General features: G+C 47.2%; 1 protein-coding gene across 1 annotated transcript; it reads left to right on the top strand.

The window, feature by feature from the left end:
- The first annotated feature begins 1,301 nt into the window (after positions 1-1,301).
- On the top strand, positions 1,302-19,447 carry GTF2A1 (general transcription factor IIA subunit 1). Its single transcript, XM_066607605.1, has 9 exons — positions 1,302-1,445; positions 6,760-6,861; positions 6,934-7,123; positions 8,254-8,324; positions 8,432-8,507; positions 10,313-10,446; positions 10,546-10,854; positions 16,935-17,024; positions 18,059-19,447. Exons 1-9 carry the CDS (start codon positions 1,416-1,418, stop codon positions 18,164-18,166), a joined length of 1,110 nt encoding a protein of 369 aa, XP_066463702.1. The 5' UTR covers positions 1,302-1,415; the 3' UTR covers positions 18,167-19,447.
- Positions 19,448-22,181: the final 2,734 nt, after the last annotated feature.

Raw genomic sequence — 22,181 nt, forward strand, 5'->3', positions numbered from 1 at the left:
GGCATGTGCGGTGTATGAATAGTCATAACAGTGCAACATTTCCATACTAAACATACACGCTAAGATAGCACATGGTAATGAGCGGCACGCAGACAGTACACAATAGGTGCCGCACGTGTATATCTCGCAGCCTGCGCACTGCGAGATACGCTCATTTGGGCCCGACCTTAGCTTGGTACACACTGCCTATACTGCAAGTGGAGCCGGAGAGACTTGGGCACAGCTGACATCACACGGACATATGCCTGTGTGCTGCCCCATATACACGGACTCTGTACACGCACATACATTGTCATGTCCTAGTTCGTATTCGTGAAGCAGGCAGGGACCGGACATGCCGGGAGTATTTTCACGTAGACCAACACAGATTGAAGAAACGTTCCTGTGTGGGCATATAACGGAGCAGCGTATGGGCAGCGCCAGGGAGGGTGCCGTAGGCCGGATGCACACCGACGTATTTGTGCACAATAGACAGTGAATAGAACCCCTTGATTCCATATTTTGCATGCGCGTTTTCGGCCACGCAAAAAAAGAGAGAACACGCTCTATCTTTCTGCGCATTTGCGCACCAAAGGCCCCCATAGAAGTCAATGGGGATTAGTGGGTGGAATACACAAGGAGATGCATAATTGCGCCGGGGGGGGGGGGGGGGAGCATCTGGAACTAATTAGCCATTCCAATGGGTGCGTTTGTTTGTCATACAAAATGAAGATGACCTGCGGGCGGAAAAAGGACACAAAACATGCGGATGCACATGTGAAAAAAGTCTCATAGCTTAAAAAAGTTATGCAAAGGCGTGCGCAATTGTGCTTCCACTTGTGTGAAGCCAGTCATAGAGTGTAAGCTCTTATGGTCAGTAGGCTCCTTCTCTTATGGCCCATTCAGACAGGCGTCTCCCTGCACTGCAGATGTGACAAGTGACACCCCCATATACTCCGTGTAAGGGACTGCATACAGAATGACCCCCAGTACCGGCACGCGAGGGGTGAACGCCGGGAAGAAGTAAATACACTAACCCCCCTGCATATGCCTGCACAGATCAGTCCCCTCCTCCCAAGTTCTGCAGATAAGGAGGAGTCACTTCACAGGTCGTTGTGACACAGCTAAATGCTGCTGCACCACAAGTCCCAGCACATCCGCTCCGCCGGAGCCGTGCAGCTCACCGCTCTGCGCGACCGCTCTCCCGCTCTGGCACCTCAGGGGTTAACAGGCGCAGCTCCCCATCCTGGCCCGCGGACTACAACTCCCGGCAGCCCCCGTCCGGCTCCGCCCACTGACGAGCTCTTCTCACGAGATTTCCCGCCCCCCCTGTGACCTGCTGGCTGCGTCTCGGCGCTCGGTGTCCGTATATAAAGGAGAAGCAGCGGACGAGAGAGGAGGCAGCACCGGGGGCAGGGGAGCGCTCACTGCGGGACATGGCGACCGCGGCCAACGCCAACCCCGTGGTAAGAGCCCGGAGCCCCCATATGGCTGCGGGTCACCTGGACGAGCTGTTTCTGGGTGTCACCTCACAGCCCGGTGTATGACAAATGAGGTGTTAGGGCGACTACTCGGGTGCTGTCTGTGTGCGGTGGGGCTCACAGGGGGGCTTCCCTGCTCCGGGATGTGGTGGGGGGCCCTCAACTAGGTGGGGCCACACATGTAAGGGGGGCAGTGTCTGTGCCAGTCAGTACTTCAGCTTCATCCTTACATGAGCCCCTCCATACACATCACTGATCTGCCCGCCAGTAGGGGGCTCTTATTTCCTCTGTGGAGCGTTCCGTAACCCCCATGTGGCCCACAGCTCCACAGTGGCCCTGGGTGTACAGCTGGGGCCTGAGTGTGGCCCCTCTGCCTTGTTACCCTTCAGGCCAGAGTTTCTTTCTATGGAGGTTCATTTGCTCCCCATGGGTGCAGGCAATACTCCCCCCATGTCTAGTAAATGAGGTTCAGCGGACAGCTACAGGCACCCCTCCAGGGGTGTAACTATAGGGGATGCGGTTGCACCCGGGCCCAGGAGCCTTAGGGGGCCCATAAGGCCTCTCCTCTCCATATAGGGAGCCCAGTACTATGAATAAAGCATTATAGTTGGGGGCCCTGTTACAGGTTTTGCATCGGGGCCCAGGAGCTTCACGTTATGCCTCTGCACCCCTCTAGCACTTGGGTGTGGGGTTCAGTTGCTCTCCAGCTGTAGGGCTCTCCTCTATTGTTGGGGTTTGGTTGCTCTCCAGCTGTAAGGCTCCCCTCTATTGCTGGGGTGGGGTGTTCAGTTGCTCTCCAGCTGTAGGGCCCCCTCTATTGCTGGGGTGTAGGGTTCAGTTGCTCTCCAGCTGTAGGGCTCCCCTATTGCTGGGGTGTGGGATTCGGTTGCTCTCCAGCTGTAGGGCTCCCCTCTATTGCTGAGATTTGGTTGCTCTCCAGCTGTAGGGCTCCCCTCTATTGCTGGGGTTCAGTTGCTCTCCAGCTGTAGGGCTCTCCTCTATTGTTGGGGTTTGGTTGCTCTCCAGCTGTAAGGCTCCCCTCTATTGCTGGGGTGGGGTGTTCAGTTGCTCTCCAGCTGTAGGGCCCCCTCTATTGCTGGGGTGTAGGGTTCAGTTGCTCTCCAGCTGTAGGGCTCCCCTATTGCTGGGGTGTGGGATTCGGTTGCTCTCCAGCTGTAGGGCTCCCCTCTATTGCTGAGATTTGGTTGCTCTCCAGCTGTAGGGCTCCCCTCTATTGCTGGGGTTCAGTTGCTCTCCAGCTGTAGGGCTCTCCTCTATTGTTGGGGTTTGGTTGCTCTCCAGCTGTAAGGCTCCCCTCTATTGCTGGGGTGGGGTGTTCAGTTGCTCTCCAGCTGTAGGGCTCCCCTATTGCTGGGGTGTGGGATTCGGTTGCTCTCCAGCTGTAGGGCTCCCCTCTATTGCTTGGATTTGGTTGCTCTCCAGCTTTAGGGCCCCCCTCTATTGCTGGGGTGGGGTGTTCAGTTGCTTTACAGCTGTAGGGCTCCCCTCTATTGCTGGGGTGGGGTGTTCAGTTGCTTTACAGCTGTAGGGCTCCCCTATTGCTGGGGTGTGGGGTTCAGTTGCTCTCCAGCTGTAGGGCCCCCCTCTATTGCTGGGATTTGGTTGCTCTCCAGCTATAGGGCCCCCTCTATTGCTGGGGTGTGGGGTTCAGTTGCTCTCCAGCTGTAGGGCCGCCCTCTATTCCTGGGTTTTGGTTGCTCTCCAGCTATAGGGCCCCCCTCTATTGCTGGGGTGTGGGATTCAGTGGCTCTCCAGCTGTAGGGCCCCCCTCTGTCTCCCGCAGTGCTGCTGTATAATGTGATAGTCCGCACTGTAGTGTAATAAGCAGCACATATTACATTGTACCATGTTGCGTGACTGCTCTGATACATTGTATCTCCTCTCCTGTTACTCATCCCTGGGCTGCCTCTATATACACTGAGCTGAGTGGGGGGAGGGGACGAGTCCTGCTGATGTCAGCACTCCTCCCCCTGTATATAGCGTGTGTGCTCAGTCCCTGGAATGCAGAAGCCTGCGTACAGCAGTGCTAGAGCGCAGCCTCCGGAGATCCACCCCGGGGGAGGGGAGTTAGATCAGGCCTTCTCTCTTATAACATAAGAATGGGCACCCAAACCGGAGAGCAGCCCCAGATTTCAGTCCCCCTTCTCGGGGAGTGTTCTATTGGTGCTCGTACGCCCTGCTGCTACAGAAGCCCTTGGTGAAAACATCAGAGCCTTGCGCTAATCACAGTCTGTTAACCCCTTGCGGCTGTTTTGCAGGTCATCGGCTTTGTGCTGCAGCTCCAGCATGGTGCTTGCTGGGGTTTCTGCTCACAGACACCGTATTCCAGGATGTCTCTATAATCCGTCCCTTTAAATGGAAAACGTTGCTAATCTCTAGGTTTTACCAAGTGATGTGAACGGCATGTCTATCCTCCCTCTTCTGCATTGATTAGAATAAAAGCTATATTTTTAGGCATCGTGGGGTCCCAGTAGTCGCACCCATACAATTGTTTATGGGAGAAACATAGATCAGATGGGGTGTTTTCACATCACATTTTGGGCCAAATCTCCGAAAACGGCATCTGGAACCCGAGGCTTTAACCCCTTAAGGACCTGGCCTTTTTTTTTTTTTTTCCCTACTCTTAAAAAAACAAAAACCTTATTTCTCCCTCAGCGCGCTGTATGAGGGCTTGTTTTTTGCAGGACGAGTTGTGTTTTTCAATGGTGCTATTTAATGTACTGAAAAACTTTTTAAAAATTTATAAGTGGAGAGAAATGGGAAAAAGAATTCTGCTATCTTTGGGAGGGTCTTGTTTCTCCGGTGTACAGTACACACTGCGACAAACATGACATGATAACTGTAGTCTATGGGTCAGTACGATTATAATCTGTAGTTGTATAGCGCCAACTTATTCCACAGCGATTACTATGATACCAAATTTTTTTTTCTGTACTATTATTCTTTCCCATAGATATTTAATTTTTTTAAATTATTTTCTGCTGCTATCATTTTTTTTTTGTTTGTTTCTATTGGTACCATTTTGGAGTACATATGACTTTTTAATACATTTTTTTTCTTGAAGACTGGGTGACCGAAAAAGTGCAGGCTGGACTTTTACAGACGCAGCAATACAAAATACCTTTTCATATTTTCAATAATAAAACTTTTCAAACTAATTTTTACAACTTTTTTTTTTTTTTTAAATCGATGTGCTGACCCCCGAACATCGATCGAAGTATTTAAATGCCACTGTCAGAATTGACTAATTTTTTAAAGGGTTAACAGCTCTGCTCAGCTGTGCCGCTTATCGGAGCTGTTGCAGGCGGACGTCGACTGTAAGAAACAGCCAGCACCTGCATTGTATGACGCCAGATCGACTCCTGCTTTCCCCTCCATACAAACCTCTAATCTCCAGGACATAAATGTACATCTTGTATCGTTAAGAGGTTAATTAGTCAAACTAACATCAATAATGTCTGCATTTGACCAGCTTCTCTTTCCTTTCTGGCACTTATGTTGACTACCCTAATCTGTCCGACTCTTCTGTCTGGCACAAGTGGTGAAAAGGACTAGAAACCTGAAGTTCTTGTTAGTTTCCATTTGGCACCTGCGAGCTGTGGTTCCCTCTAGATGCTGTTTTCGGAGATTCATACTAAACCCTTAGCCTTTCTACTTGGAATGATTATCGTTCAAATTCTTGCTGGATCGCCTGAATCTGAAAAACGAACTCTATTTGATTTCCCTATTGTTCGTCATTCAGTTTGTGCAGGCATACAGGCCCGTGTAAACAGGCAGACGTTCATTTATGAATGACTGCCTGTTTACACTGAAAGGAGGTGGGTGGAAGAGATCCCCGGCGCGCTCCACCTCCGTTCACTGATTGATCATCACTGCTGTGTGAGCCCAGAAGCAATAATCGCTGGGACGGCTGTTGGGCGCCGTAGAACCCAACAATCTTCCATATAAAAGGACCCTTAGCAGTGAAAGCTGGGGAGAAGCTTGATGACGGCTCTTTACTTATGGAGAGATTTTATTTTTCCGTAAGGCCATGTCGGCCACATTTGCAACATCACCAGGATCCTCCGCCGTGTAGTCTTGTCCCTTTGGAATTCACGTCTTGACAGCTAGTGGCCACTTTATAAGAGGGTGAGATTTAAAAGTGGTGGTCAGTATAATAATAAATCCAAATACTTCTCACAGATCTAATCTAGACTAATTCAGTTTCCCTTCACTGATCCATTGTAGCAAACCATCAGGGCAAGAGAGGGAGAGAACAGATTTTCCACTTTTGGAAGTCAACAGGTTCCCTGGAGTTCTGCCCACTGACACCAAGCAGAAGTCTTAAAAAGAGTGAGGAACTGAAAGAAACTCTTCTAGAAAGCATCAGAAGCTTTCATTAGACAGGATTTATGTACGTAAGATTGGACTGGTCTCTTAAGGTGCCTAGAGAGGATTCCCTTCTTGCGGGTATCCTGCACATCAGGGCTGATAAAAGGGAACAATAGATTTAAAGTAAAGGAATGTTGTAATCTAATAAAATAAGACTAGACTCGCCTCTTGCACTCCAGTCTCCACTCACTTCCGTGAAGTGCGATCACATGCTTCCTAGACATGTGACCACCTTGGCCATTCACTGGCCCGAGTGGCGCCAACATTGAGGCCATGGATGGCATGTGACCGGCTGCTGGGAGGCAAGCAGGGAGCGGAAGGTGAGTTTAGTGGGTTTTATATTTTTATCGTATTTCCACACTTAAAAAATAGAAATAAAGCCCCTGGACAACACCTCTAATTTAGTGGCACAGTACATAGCAAGAGGGACAGATTTGACAAAATTAATTTAAATGTTGGTACTTGTAGCTTATCAGTCCCACTTTTTGGAGTCGACCCATTTGATGCTTTCTTGCAGGCTATTGCTGCGTTTATACCACCTGGGTAATATTATAAATATTTATGTTTTGGAGAAATAAAAAGAAACACTTTTTTCCCCCCGAAATGTATTGGTGAAACATTTGTGAAATGGATTAAAAAAGTGTTGATGAATAACCCACAAGTACCAAAATGCTTTGTCCACTTTAGGGCCTAGCCCTGCAATGTAGAATGCCTTGAGCCCTAAATGGTGGCAACCTCATAATGGTAGCAGCCATCTTGGCTTCTGAGGCAACGTCCATCTGGTAAATTGGCTCTAAATCCCTGAGATATGTCTTGTCTCCTGCAAACCTCTTACCAAAGGGTTCCATTGTAACTATAGGTCCAGCGGTTGTGATGATCTGACTCAATCTGTTCTATTATGTTGCAGCCTAAACTGTACCGCTCGGTTATTGAGGATGTCATCAACGATGTGCGGGAGCTGTTTCTTGATGAGGGTGTGGATGAGCAGGTCCTGGTGGAGCTGAAGACAGTGAGTATACCGAACCAATGCCTTCTGCGCTGCCCCACGTGATGCCATTCTGACCACTTTCTTCTCTTCCAGCTGTGGGAAAACAAATTGATGCAATCCAAGGCAGTGGATGGTTTCCACTCGGAGGAGCAGCAGCTTCTACTCCAGTCCCAGCAGCAGCATCAACAGCACCACCACCACCACGTGCAGTCGCACCAGCAGCAGCCACAAACCACTCACCAAGCGCAGACACAGCAAGTCCTCATCCCGGCTGCGCACCAAGGTCAGCATTGAGTAACATGAACGCCATCATAGCATCATAATGCACTGGCTCTGCCACGTTTCTGGAAAGTGTGACTGATTTATGTATAATTTTTACACCAGAAATTACTGTAAATTATGCCAGAGTTGTATTCCGGGTCAGAGCTAGCGTACGTTTCTGAGAAGGCTCACAGGGCTGCTGAAATGCGCTGAATACATGAAGAGGTGTGTGCCTCTTCATGTGTTAACCCTTTCAAATCCAATTTCCCTGCCACCCACACACTTCCCAGCTCTTATTTATTTTGGCGCTGAAAGCGTGTTGTGGATTCCTTGGTATCATTGCCAAGGAATCCGTGACTCAACAGGAACACATAAAAAGGATCTGTCATGATGCTTTTATTAGCAATTTTTTAAAAATTAAATGTATGCATATAATTACAGGATTACTACGAATGATGTTCCCGACACTCATAACATACATTTATATAATAAGACTCTATTCATTTCTAATGTCTCTAATGATATCCATCTGTCATAAGAGACATGAGAAATGCATAGAGCTCTCCAATGTAATCGTTATGCAGAACGGCCTCTGATTTCGGAGCGGCGCTGTTCTGCATAGTGTTGGAACTCACCTGACATCAGCTATGCAGGGAAATCTGAATGTTGAACGAGACCCGAAACTGGATTGGAAAGGGTTAAGTGCGCTGGGGGAAAATCCTACTCTGTGTCAGAAATACCAGGCTTAGGCCCCCTGTCCACGGCCTAAGCGAAATTCCGCTGTGGGGGAGCAGGGGGGAGAAATGGCAGGTCTCCACGGTGAGCCTATCTGACAGGCTGACCGCGGCGAATCGGGGCAAATTGCAGCATGCCGCAATTTGAATCCCACGAGTGGAGAATCGCTATGATTCTCCGTTCATGGACGTCGGGCTGCACTTTCCATAGTTAATTCTATGGAAAGCGTTCACTGCGTTACCCGCAGCCGGATTATCGACGTATCGCCCGTGGACAGGAGTCCTTATTAAGTTATCCCCAGTGTGGTTATCCCCTCAGAACGTGATATAACAGGAATAGCTAATTAGAATTTGTAACAGAAGAGTCTGGGTCTTCTCTTCCGCCTTCTGTAACCTGGCTTTTTCTTTTTGATTTCAGCTTCTCAGCAGCAAGTTCTGATCCCCAGCAATGATTCCAAGCTGATCCAGCATATGACTCCGCAAGGAATGGTATAAATGCAGGGGGCACTTGTTTTATCGGGGGCAGAGAGGTGGTAGCTCTTTGTGCCTGGGGATGGTTATATGGTAAATCCTAGAATCTGTCCTATCTCTTACAGAGTGCAGCAGCCACCGCGGCTACCTTGGCCCTCCCTGCCGGGGTCACCCCTGTCCAGCAGCTCATCACCAACTCTGGTAAGTGTTAAGTAGTGGTTGTGTGCCTGATGCAGGGGAAACTGCTTTATTAGTAAGGGTATTTTAATATAGGATAAACATATGGGGGTTTCTAAAGCATCATCCTGACTATTAGAGATGAAGTGATAGGGGTGCAAATGTAGCAGTCACACCTAGGTTTTGTGGTCTAGGAATCCCATTGATCCTCTACTACAGGGGTCCCCAACTCCAGTCCTCAGGGACCACCAACAGGTGATGTTTTCAGGATATCCTATGGTTAGAACACCTGTGGCAATGTGTGAGGCACTGACAATAATTACATCACCTGTGCAACACTGAGGAAATCCTGAAACCATGGCCTGTTGGCGGTCCCTGAGGACTGGAGTTGGAGAACCCTGCTCTACTACATAGGAAGAAAGCAATATTGTAAAGGGTGCTTCAGGTTTCCCCTCTGCCAAATGTTTGAGCTGCTGCTTATCAACGGGGAACATCAGTTGTGGGTGGCCATATTACCACTCACGTGTTTTCCATCCATGGCTCCTCAGTACTATGGGCAGCTTTAGATGCAGTCCTTACAAGCATTAGTGATGTATTAGGATCTACTATTGAAGAGTGGGGTCTGACCTCTGAGACACCACCAAACTTTAAAATGAGAATTCTGAGTCCCCTTTATATATTTTTTTAAAAAAGAAAGTTTTATTGGATTTTTCAAATGTATAAGTACAAACATAAGCACAATTGTTACTTAATTAAAAGACTTAAAGCAATAAATTGGAATTGCAGTTTCAAGAAACAAACTAAACAGACATTTTTCATGGCCATCCAGAGAATGAGATTTCCAATCTCCAGGCACAGGTTTTCATAGAATGGTAGAGATGGAAGGGACCTCCAGGGTCATGGGATCCAACCCCCTGCTCAGTGCAGGATTACATAGAATGGTAGAGATGGAAGGGACCTCCAGGGTCATCAGGTCCAACCCCCTGCTCAGTGCAGGATTCACTAAATCATCCCAGACAGATATCTGTCCAGCCTTTGTTTGAACACTTCCATTGAAGGAAAACTCCTCACCTCCTGTGGTAACCTGTTCCACTCATTGATCACCCTCACTGTCAGTTTTTTTTTTGTTTTTGTTTTTTTTTCTAATATCTAATTTGTGTCTCCTCCCTTTCAGTTTTATCCCATTGCTTCTAGTCTTTCCTTGTACAAATGTGAATATCAGAGATAAGAGGTTTTATCAGAGATGGTTCAGGTCTGACTGTAAGTGCCCGCCCTTTATTAAGGATGGGTTGTTTTAACTAGTGGAACCTCCTCAACCTCTGATGAAGAACCCCCTCTTAGATGTTATGGTCGAACGTAGCTTTGGGCACTATGAACTGTATACTGTGTTATTTGATAAAGGAAACTTCTTCATGGCTCTGTAATGTCAAGATTTGAAATTATTGGCCCTTTTAGCCCTCTACAATCCAGTCCCATGTTGTGGTGATTATTCTGATCTCACTGTAATCTAGTGTAGCAGATGGTTAAGCATGCAGAGTCCAGTGTCGGGCTTGCCTCTCAGGTGTCCAGGATTTGCCACCCTCACGATGTGCTATGATTCTGATAGATATAGAAAAGATCCAGCTTGTCAACTAAATCCAGGCATAGAAGGGAGCAAGAATGACTAAGGATACGTACCTGCGCCAGAAACACGTCCGCAGTAGCTGCACACTCTGGTTGCGAATGGATATGCTTAACATGGATTAATAGAGTTTAGGATTTTAACTTTCCAAGCTGGGAGTGAGGTGGCTTTTTCTACTGCCATAATTCTGATGCAATGCTTCCAACAGGTCAGCTCCTGCAGGTGGTTAGAGCCGCCAATGGTGCCCAGTATATCATCCAACCACAGCAGCCCATGGTCCTGCAACAGCAAGTGATTCCTCAGATGCAGCCTGGAGGGGTTCAGGCTCCTGTTATCCAGCAGGTGAGGAGCATTCCTATGGTGCCGAGTGCCAGCGAATCCTTCCCCCCTCTTCCATATCATGTGGGTGATGCCTTAGTGACCGTTCTCTTTCTCTTCCAGGTTTTGGCCCCTCTGCCCGGTGGTCTTTCGCAGCAGACCGGTGTTATCATACAACCTCAGCAGATCCTCTTCACAGGCAACAAGACTCAAGTCATCCCAACCACTGTCGCCCAAGCCTCAGTGCAAGGGCAGCTCTCTGTGGCAAATGCCCAACAGCAGCAGCAAGGGCAGCCGCAAGCACCTCTTGTCCTACAGGTTGATGGGGCTGGAGACACTTCTTCTGAGGAAGATGAAGATGAGGATGAAGATTATGATGACGAAGAGGAGGAGGACAAGGAGAAAGATGGCGAGGACGGCCAAGTAGAAGAGGTAATCTCAAAAGCTTAAAGAAGCTTTCTGCATCCTGTAGTTAATCCGTCAGGGTTTGCTGGGAGTTGTAGTTTTAAAACCCATTCAATTTTGTTTTTGCTGTAGGCGACCATAAAGGGATATTTCCTTTCGGGAATCCTATTTCAATGTGCTGAAAGTCTGAAAATAATGCACTCCACTCATAAGATGTTTATTCCCAAAATGTCCTGTTCTCCAGATATTCTTTCCTCTTCATTCTTGTTTACAGCTCGTTGCTGAGCCGGCCTGCACTTGTTCATTAGTTACTCCATCTTCATCTGGTAGCTGGGATCTCGGGAGCACATGCGCACTAGCTCCTGGCCCGGCCACCAATACCGCTGTGCTCTGTTGCTACTTTCAGTAGAAGGGCTTCTGGGTAGCATGAACAAGTCCTTGTATTCCCATCAGCAAACGCCTTTAAATTGGTTTTCCAGGGAGAATACTACTGTTGACCTATCCTCAGGATAAGTCCTCGGTAGTTGATTGGGACTGTTGCTTGGGACCCCAACCGATCAGCTGAGTGGACGCATGCTGTCAGCACCACAAATACACAGAGGTCGGAGCGGAAGCAGCGGAAGTCTCTGCGCCGGCAGTTGTAACTGCAGGCATAGCCCGCATTGATTTCAGTGAGAGCTGTATTGGCCACTACACTGAGGTCGGCAAAGAGTCTTTTTTTTTTTTTTAAATTCTTTATTTTCCGTTTTCAATTTTAATACAAATAACCAAACACACACTTCGAGTCACGGTCTAGCAATTGTGTGGTAAATCGAATAAACTAAAATAAAATAAACTAATGTCGTTTGCAGCGTTCTTGGAGTCTTTTTCTTTTGTGAGCCTTTCAAGTATCTGGCTGTCTTGGTTGGTTCGCTTGTCTTTGTCCGTGTCAATACTTATTCTCGGTTTCTTAGTGGCACTTGTTTGCTGCTAAAACTCTAGACTCTATACATTCAATATAAACCTTCACATAGGACATTGGGCAAAAAACATTAGGGATTTTTGAGGGGATAGTATAGGTTGGCAAGGTGTGTAGGAAGGGGTGCCTGGATCCGGGGTGGCATAGGGGGTGCTACTTTATGCCCACGGTTAATTAGTTTCCAGTAGACTTTTGTATTCTGTTGTGCACTGAAACTCTAGCCAATGGAACCAAGTTTTTATGAACTTTCTTTGGGTACCTTTGAGTGTGGCTGTGAGGTCCTCCATTTCCAGAACTCCCTGGATCGTGGTGAGCCAAAGCGCTGTAGTGGGCGGGGTAGTCTGACGCCAAAGTTTCGGCACGCATGATCTCGCGGCATTTATCAGATGTCGAGTAACTGAGTTTTTGTACACTGAAATAGGAATCTCGTTATGATGCAAGAGGAAGAATGCAGGTGTTTTTGGTATGGGGTACTGGGTAAATTTGGATGTTATCTGCCAGACATTCGTCCAGAAGCTCGCCAACACGTGACAGTCCCAGAAGATGTGTAAGAGTGTCCCCTGTTCCATTCCGCATCTCCAGCAAAGGGGAGACGCCGAAGGGTATATCTTGTTGATGCGTGTGGGGACTCTGTACCAGCGTGCTAGTATCTTATATCCTGCCTCCTGAATTTTGCTAGATATGGATACGGAGTGAGTAAGCGCGTAGATTTTTCCCCTTTCTGTCTGGGAAAACGATATTCCCAGGTCTTCTTCCCATTTCCGGACAAATTCCGGTGGCTGAGGTTCTGTTTGTGTGTTGAGTAGGCTGTATACGCTTGACAGTGTGTGTCTAGACGGGCCCTCTGTGCTGCATAATGTTTCAAATTGCGTTTTAGGCCTTGTAAATGTGTGCGGGTGTGGAAGGGAATTGAGGAAGTGCCTTAATTGGACTGTTTGCCAAAACGGTATCGGATATGGGTCTTGTGTCACTGTCAGTTGTTCCATCGTGAGCCATTGGCCTTCCTGCATGAAATGCGTTGCTCGGAATCTACCCCCCTTCTGCCATAGGCGGAAAGTTTTGTCCACCATCCCTGGTGGGAACGATGGATTGCCCAGTATTGGGAGCATTGGTGAGGGTCTTGGGGCCATGTCTGGTCGTGTTAGTATTTTCGCCGCTGTCATTAGTGTGGGACCTATCGTGGGGTGATTGGTCAGGTCTGCGGTTATGTGTTCCTGAATCCATGGTAGGGCCTTCAATGGTATAGGCGTGGCTGTTTGTTCAATGCTGACCCATTGTTTGAATTCCGCATGCCTGTGCCAGTCTATGATACGGGCTAGGTGGGTGGCTTGGTAGTACCTGTTAAAGCTTGGAAGTCCCAGTCCTCCTTCCTCTTTGGGTCTTGTCAGGGTGTCCCTTGCTATACGCGGGGGTTTGTTTGCCCAAACGAATTTAGTCATGAGAGATGACATTTGTTGGAGAAATTGTTTGGGGACCTTAATGGGGAGCGCTTGAAGTAAATAGAGTACTCTGGGGAGTATGTTCATTTTAAAGATAGCCCCCCTCCCAAACCATGAGTGTAGGCCTTTTGTCCACGAGTTTAGGTCTGTCCTGATCTTACTCAGTAGGGCAGGGTAGTTGGCCGCGTATAAGTTTTCCGGCTCGGGGGTAAGATGTATTCCTAGGTATAGGATGTGGTTTCCCGCCCAAGTGAATGGGAATGAATTTTTTAGCTCTCCAACTACCGACTGTTTTAAGGATATGTTGAGGGCCGCGGATTTGTGGTAATTTATTTTAAAGTTTGAGTACTCAGAATATTGTTTAATTTCGGCTAGTAAGTTTGGGAATGTAATTCGTGGATTTGTGACGAAAAAGAGAAGGTCATCTGCGTAGGCTGCTATCTTCTGTTCGGTGTTTGCCACTTTGATCCCTGTTATGTTCGGGTTGGCTCGGATACGGTTCAAGAGGGGCTCGAGGCACAGGATAAAGATTATGGGTGAAAGGGGGCAGCCTTGTCTCGTGCCGTTGGTAATCCCAAAGGGGGGCGAGGTTTGGCCATTGACCCTTACTTCTGCTGTGGGACATGAGTAGAGGCTTTTTATCCAACTCAGCATGTTGGGGCCCAGTCCCATCTGAGTCAGGGTGGCGAGCATGAAGTCCCAGTCCACTCTGTCAAAGGCTTTATCTGCGTCTGTTGACAGCAGGCAGGCAGAGGTGGCTAGTTTTTTGGCTATGTGGATTAAGTTTATTGCTTTGGTCGTATTGTCCCTTGCCTCTCTTGTCGGGACGAATCCTACTTGGTCTCTGTGGATTATGTGTTGTAAGTGTGGGGAGATCCTGTTCGCCAGTATTTTAGCGAATAATTTCAAATCTGCGTTCAATAGCGAGATGGGTCGGTAACTTTGACATTGGGCGGGGTCCTTTCCTTCCTTGGGGATTACTGTTATGTGGGCTCTTAGTGTGTCTCTCTGCAGGTCTTTCCCTGCAGTGATGGAGTTAAAGGCTTGCAGGAAGTGCGGTGTTAGTGTCTCTGTGTATTTTTTGTAATATGCAAGAGTGAGTCCATCTGGTCCGGGTGATTTTCCTGTTTTGGATTCGGCTAGTGCGGCTGACAGTTCCTCTTGTGTGATCGGCTCTTCTAGTATATCTGCTACCTCTCTGGTGAGCTCCCTCATGTTTGAGTGTTGTATGTACTCTTGTATTTTGGCCTTCCGTGTGGCTCTGTCGTTTTCCGACATTGTGGGGGTTAGATTGTATAGCCCTTGGTAGAACGTGCGGAAAGCGTCCGTGATCTGCTGGGGTTGGTGCATGATTTGGCCCGTAGGGGAGGAGATGTGTGGGACGTATGTTTTTACTCTGACGGCTCTTAGCGCCCGTGCCAATGTGCGGCTCGGTTTGTTGCCAAATTCATAGAAATGGCGTCTGCATTTCGCTAAGGAGCCTTTCGCCTGGCCTAGGCAATGCTTTCTCACCCTATCTCTTAGAAGTGTTAATTCTGTTCCTATGGTGTTATCCTGGGTGGATTTGTGAAGTCGCTCTAGATTTTGAATTTGCTCTAGAAGGTCACGTAGGTGAGCGCCTCGCTCTTTTTTAATGTGGGATCCCACTCCTATCAGGAAACCCCTTATTACGCATTTATGCGCTTCCCATGTCACGAGCGGGTCTATGCCTGTGGTGCAGTTATTCTCGAAGTAGTCTGCTAGCGCTTTTTGTATTTGTTCCGAGGTCTCAGGGTCGTGAATGAGTGATTCGTTTAGCCGCCAGTGCCAAGCTCTGTCATGCAGTGTGGGGAGTGTTAATGAGAGGGTGATTGGCGCATGGTCCGAGAGGGTAATATTGTCTATTTCTGCTGCTGTTATTCTTGGTAGGGTCGAGTGGTGTATTAGGAAGAAGTCAATCCTGGAATATGAATTGTGCGGGGCAGAGAAGTGTGTATAATCTCTGGTGTTAGGATGTAGGATTCTCCATACGTCTATCAGCTGGTGTTTGTGTAGCGTCTTCCTAATCCTGCGATGTGCGGCCTGCGTGAGGGAGCTGCCTCCCTTTGAGGTATCTGCATGTGGCTCTAACGTTAAGTTGAAATCGCCCCCTAGTATTAGTGTGCCCTCCTTAAACTCCTCCAGATCCTCCAGGGCCCTTTCGAGGAACGGTACCTGGTTGGAGTTGGGGAGATACATGTTCGCGAGTGTGACCGGCGTGTTGGCGAGCTTACCTTTGACGAATATGCATCTTCCCTCAGGATCGCTTTGTGTGGCTGAGTGCTCCCAGGGTACTGAGCTGGCGACTAGAATCGACACTCCCTTCGATTTGGCGATTGGGTTCAGTCCGTGGTATGCGTTCGGGAACCTGGCGTCAGCGAATCGAGGAGCCCCTTCAGTACGAAAGTGCGTCTCCTGGATGAAGGCTATTTGCGCTCTTTTCCTCCAGAGGAGTCTGAGAACAGAGGACCTCTTTTCTGGGATGTTCAGTCCCTGTGCGTTAAGTGAGACAATGTTTAGATTAGCTGGAGCAAAAGGCATAGTTGGTAAACGCACGGTACTACGGCACGTGTCAGACAGGTGGGTGTAGTCTAGCCTGCCCGGCCAAGAGGTGGTGAGGGAGGTAGGGGGCTTGGATGTGGGGTGGGTGGGGTGGGCTTATGGGAAGGTGGGGAGGGGAGGATTGGGGTAGACGAGACAAGACAACAAAAAGAGAAAAAACAAGAAACTATAGTACTCTCCGAGTTTGTCAGGGACTCCGCACCCCCCCCCCCCCTGGACAGGAGGGGGAGCCAGGAACCCCGGCGCCCTAGTGGGGGAAGGCAAAGAGTCTTACGTTCAGACCTCTGTGTATTTGCGGTGCTGACAGTGGGCGCACAATCAGCTGACCGATTGGGGTCCCGAGCAATAGACTCCAGTCGATCAAGTAGTGATGACCTATGCTGAGTTAAAGTAGTTCGATATTGATCACGTATCCTCTGGATAGGTCATCAATTATCAGATAAGTGGGGATCCATCGATCAGTTGTTTTTTGCGGTCCATGTGAATGCTACAGACTCTTCACTGCTTACCAGGCACTATGCTATACATTTTGTAGCAGCTGTGTTTGGTATAGCAGTTCAATCTCATTCACTTGAATGGGACTGAGCTGTTGAAAGATCATGTGACAAATGAATGAGTGTGATGTCACTGGCCTGAGAAGTGGCTGTGACGCTCACCCAAGTGCTGCAGTCTCTTCTAACGGCTGACAGTGGGGCCCCAGGCAGCAAACGGATGTTGAGGATTAAGGCCGCCTTCTCGCAGCGGGATGCGGCCCGGTACCGATCTTATTCTCACCCGTCCGGCGTCTTCTCTCTGCACTGCAATGTTTCGGTTGGCGCACAGCCACACATGCGCGGTGCAGAGCCAGCGTGTCAGATGTAACGTTTCTGTGCGGGCCTCTACGAGGCTTGCACAGAAATGGACCTGCTGTGATTTGCTTACAGTGCGAGTTTTCACGCTTTCAAATCGCAGTTGTCTACATAGGAATACATTATCTAATGCAGTAGGCACGGGCGCAGGTTCTGCGGTAAATCCCGCCGCTGAATTTCCGCCTGTGTGCAGGCGGCCTTATTCCGAGGATAGGTTATCAATATCCTAGACCCAGAAATTCCCTGAGCCAGATTTGGTAACATCTCTATTTCTTCCCTTAGGAGCCACTAAACAGTGAGGATGATGTGAGCGACGAGGAGGGGCAGGAGCTGTTTGACACTGAGAATGTTGTCGTTTGCCAGTACGATAAGGTGAGAATCTGTCATGGCCCCAACCGTTCCTGATTTTGTCCTGTGAAATAGCAAGAACCAGACCTATCTATCTATTACACTAATGGCTCATCCTTGCTTAAAGGGGTTGACCACAAATGTGCTGTAAGCAACATCATAAGGCACTTACGATTGTAATATTAGATCAGCTCTGATGTCATTCTTGGCATCATGAATGCCATAAAAATAACCCACCCACCCCTCACAAATGGTGCAATTGTGTTTTGTTTTTGTTTTTTTTTAACCACTTTGCCTCCCTTATATTATATGGTACCATTAAAATAGTACAATTCGTACTCAAACAAGGCCTCATGTAGATGAATCACCTGAAAAGAAAAAAAGTGATTGATTTTATTAATTTTTATTTTTTTTTTGAACATGGGAATCTCAGAATTGTAGAATGTGACCTGGATCAATGACCCTTGGTCATGAAAGAGCTAATGTGTGCGGTGAAATTTACTGCAGGGGAAATGTAACCGCTGGGACCTGAGATCAAGTTATCATCAGGGGACCTTTCAAAGGAAAAGGCTGCATCAATCAGCTGTACTTGGGTCACAAGTGCCTGTTTGCACCTGACACCCTGCTCTCCACCCCCAGTTAGTCAAAATCTGCTGCTACTAAATGATACCACTAGATGGCAGCTATGTTCCATGACACAGCAGACGAAACCTATATGTGGCAGCCTCCTGGCGCTGGGAGTAATGTTTTCTTACATACCAAACAAACTTGCCGTAAGAGTAATTTTCCTAGGTCCATGCACCGTATCTGCATTATGTAAATGGAGTCTGAACTGGTGTCAGTTAACCGGTATAGATGAGAGATTGTTCACATCTAAGCCATTGTCTGGTATCAGTAGCCTGTAGACTCTGGCATGCTAAACTCGTCTGAAGGCGCAGGTATGCTATGAATTGGAGATCTATGTTATGTAGGCAACGTGTGCTGTATCCTTACACCCTAAACACAATCGCCCATTGTAGCCATGTTCCCCCTTTTAATTGTTTTTCTCTACCTTTCAGATTCACAGGAGTAAAAACAAGTGGAAGTTTCATCTCAAAGATGGAATCATGAACCTCAATGGTCGTGACTTCGTCTTCTCCAAAGCCATTGGTGACGCTGAGTGGTGAGCCCCTCCTCTGGCGCCCCTCCAGGGTTTTTAGGGGGCGAGTGACTTTAAAAAAAAAAAAATCAAAAATGGAAAAAAAAAAAAAACTGGTTAATTTTTAAACTGCACCTGAAGGATGGGAATCGCCCCTTTCCTGGCAACAGTGACAAGAGACTAATGCTGCCTCCCCCTGTGGGACTGGAATGTCACATGACTGATCACATGGCAGAGGAGTGACGGCTGGCGATGGACCTCCATTTGCTGCTCTTGTTCTATGGTTTTATCTCCCCTTTCCATATTTTAAAAGTTTGGTCCTCTGGAAAGTTTTACTTCAAAAGATTGTACCAAGTGTTTTTTTTTTTTAATTTTAGACAAAGGGGAGGAGGCATTGGCACCTCTGCCCTCTTAGGTACCTGATGCTGACCCCAAGTTTTACTTTTGTCTGCTATTTATCTTTTTTGACATCTTCCCTGTACCCTTCTATGCCCTAATCGGCTATGCTGTGCTACCCAATCTTAGGGTTCACCCCACAACTTCCACAAACCAGTGTCTACTTACTGCTCATCATCCCCTCCTCCTCTTTGCTCTGTTTTACTCTTTTTAGCTTCATTGACATCTAATGGTTAACTGTGCAGATAAGTGCTCCATGTTCTCTGCCCTGGCGATGCCACTGGCTGCCCCCACCCACACCCCATAATGTGGGCTGTATGTGATGGGACTCCTGGACCCCATAGGTCACTGCATCGCTTGCCCAGTGCTGGCTGCCTTACTTCTGTAGTGCATTACTACCCAGTCAAGGTTTTGGCAGTGGTGAATAAAAGGGGAGGGGGGCTACATATTTGTACTGCCTTGTGTCTAGTGCCTAAAATCATGCAAGCAAGATGCTAACTTTCAGTTAGATGTGGAGCCCCCTCCTGGCTGTTGTAGGGTTTGCAGTTTTCTATCTTCGGTTCTGATTTCTTTGTGTTTGTATGGGCTTCCTGTGTCTGTGACAGTCTCTTTTATGGCTTAATGATGGGAGCTGAATGATCTTTTGGCGTGAGATCCCCCCCCTGTGTGTTCTTGCTGCCTTACACAGCACATGGAGACTGGGGCGGAGCTCTGGTACATGGCCATGCCCTTTGGGATACCCAATCCTGGAGGTGAGGGAGCGGAGCAGCTTTTTATAAATGTGAAAACCTTTGTACGTGGGCTGCTCCTGGGGTGAACTTGGGGGGGTTTGGACCTGCTTTTTAATTTTATATATAGGGGCTGGGGCTTTTGAGCTACTTTCACCTGCTGTTGTACATACAGTTCTGTGGAGGGGGGGGGGGGGGGGGGGGCAAAGCTATTTATTATGTCTGTCTGTAAAATGCTGTACAATGGCAGATCGAGGTCGCTTTTTCTTTTTTGGTCTTACCTAACTTTTAATGCCACGCTTTAGACTCTTCAGTAGAAAACTTATTTGATTCTATTACGTTTTAATATTTTACCTTTGCAAGTACCTTTAATTAAAAGTTATTTTAAAAACTTGACATTTGTTTTCCGTGTGATATGAAGACTGCCAAAGGGGGATTGGTATACCCAGGAGATCAGACGCACAAAGACCTGAAGGGGTTCCACCTCCTCACATATGACAGATTTCAAAGAATTCATCAGACGATCGGGATACGTTTGCTGCAGACCACGACTCGCTCTCGCCTCTGTGTATGTGTGCCTTGGCTTTGTTTAAAGGAGCAATTAATGGCTCCTACTATTTAGCACCAATCACTGGATCAGAGCTCGTCAGGTTTGCTTGGTACAAATTTTCCTTTTATTCTGCTGGACAATTTTGGTGTTAACCCTTTCCAATCCAATTTGTATCCTGGCTTTCCTAGGGGGCTTACTCTTTTTCTGCCATTATACAACGGCGCTATATGCTGGGTAAAGCCAGTACTGCATGAGGTGACACATTGGATACGCTCCGACAGCAGAGAGGCTGGCAATATACAGTAAGAGAACCCCGATGGGCGTCTTCCAACATTGGAGCTGTGGAGCCTTAAATCATAATGTCTTCAGAGGTCAGACAGTGGATTGGAAAGGGTTAAACATCATTGAATAAGTTAAGCTAAAGTTCAGTCATGTTGCTAACTGCATTTTTCCCATTGAGGTTAGTGCCCAGTTGGGAAAACTCATGACAGATCAGACACATTGTTATGGTGATGCAACATACAACCCCTGGGGGAAAAAAGTACTGGAATTGCCACTTTTAGGGGTTCTCCCAACTTTTTTTTTACTTCATAGCAAATACACACAAAAATGTTTAATAGTTGAGCATTCTTTGGGAAATGTGCCTTAAATGAATTGATAGCAAGTTATTTTAATTAATGGCATATGTCCTAGATCAAGTAGAGGAAATGCGTATTCAGAGTGAGACTGCAGTGTGACTGAATACACCCACTCATGGGGGCCAGTGGGCACACCGTTTTGCTGGTCATTCATTAATACATGTGACCGTGGTGTAGTAAGTTTTCAGCACCGCCATGTGGCCTCACCCTTATGGAATCTCCTTGTATTTCTACGAGATATAGTGGAATAAGTAGAAAAAAATACAAATTCATTTGCAACTAAAGGGTACCCATACATGCTGTGGTTGGCCTGCTGTAACCACATGGGGATCACTACTAACTGGATTGATCCGTACACAGTTACAGCGGATCAGCCACACCCCGGATGCCCCAGAGGAGTATTGCCTTATAAGTCTCCTTACTTAGCTTTTGGGTGTTCTCCTTGGGGAGAGACTATACCATCCCCTGAACCACTCACCCCCTAGGTGTCTCTACACACTTTTGGGTGCTCTCCTTTAAGGAGACAAAACACTGCTTCTGACCCACATCACAGGTCCCTCACAGACTAAGCCAGACTAAGGATCTGTCCCAAAAAGCTGATCTGTCAGCTTTTTTTGTGTTTAGATTCCATGATTTTTTTTTTCTTCTACTTGATCTGGAAAAACATATGCCATCACCCACCCCAAACAGTCATGTTAAAATTGGAAAAACTTTAAACAGTCACTCCAGCAAAAGCAGATTTTTTTCCATCCCTGCCCCCTCACCTGGCTGCCTATTATACTCAGGAATTCTTCTCTTTTTATTTGTCACTTTTATGCACTGCAGCCCCCTGTCTGATACTTTATTAGGTACCATCTTGAGGCTGCCATTTGATATATATATATATTTTTTCTGATTCACATAAATCCCCATGATCCATCAGCACAGCATTAGTTAAGGTTATTCAATCTGCCTGATGTGGGGGCAGTTTAATACAGACCAAAAGTTTACAGTCATGAGGATGAGCTGCGATCTCCTCTATTATATCTGTGTGACAAGAGCTGTGTGAACATTATCAGTAACTGTGACAAGAGTGCCTGTGTCCTCCTGCAGGCAGTTTCAGTGGTAGATCCATGTAACAGTATCACACAAACTGAGAATCTGACTAGAAAATGAATACATAGCCCCAAGTAGATCAGTAGGTCAGAACTAAGATCACACAAAAATCTGAGGAAAAGAGGCTGAGAGTATCAGAAAGAAAGACCTAACCAAGATAACACTAGCTCACTTATATATACTGAGGAATAGCGACATCATGAATGCATTACAAAGATCACTGGAGTGGCCCTTTTGACCCGTTAGTGACATAACACATTTTAGCCTTAAGAGCCTGTAAATTGTATTCCAGTAACTTTTTTTTTTGCCGTCAGGCATTGGGAAATAAAAGCAATTTCACCATTGTTTGCAATTTATTTTTTATGTCCTTCAGTGTGGTATAAATATTCTACAGGTCATTACGGTTATCACAACACCAAATTTATAGAGGTTTTATGTTTTACCACTTTTGTGCAATATAAAGGTTGTTTATGTTTTTTTTTTTTGTTTTTTTTTGCTCAAATTGTCCTTGCGTGGCACCAGATTCCAGGACCAGAGCGGTTTTATTTTTCAGTCGACGGAGCTGTGTCAGGCCTGTTAGTGGGACAGCTTGCAGTATCTTTTAGTACCATTTTAAGGTATACAGTGATCCCTCAC

This window comes from Eleutherodactylus coqui, chromosome 6 (genome assembly GCF_035609145.1).
Source record: "Eleutherodactylus coqui strain aEleCoq1 chromosome 6, aEleCoq1.hap1, whole genome shotgun sequence".
Taxonomy (NCBI): domain Eukaryota; kingdom Metazoa; phylum Chordata; class Amphibia; order Anura; family Eleutherodactylidae; genus Eleutherodactylus; species Eleutherodactylus coqui.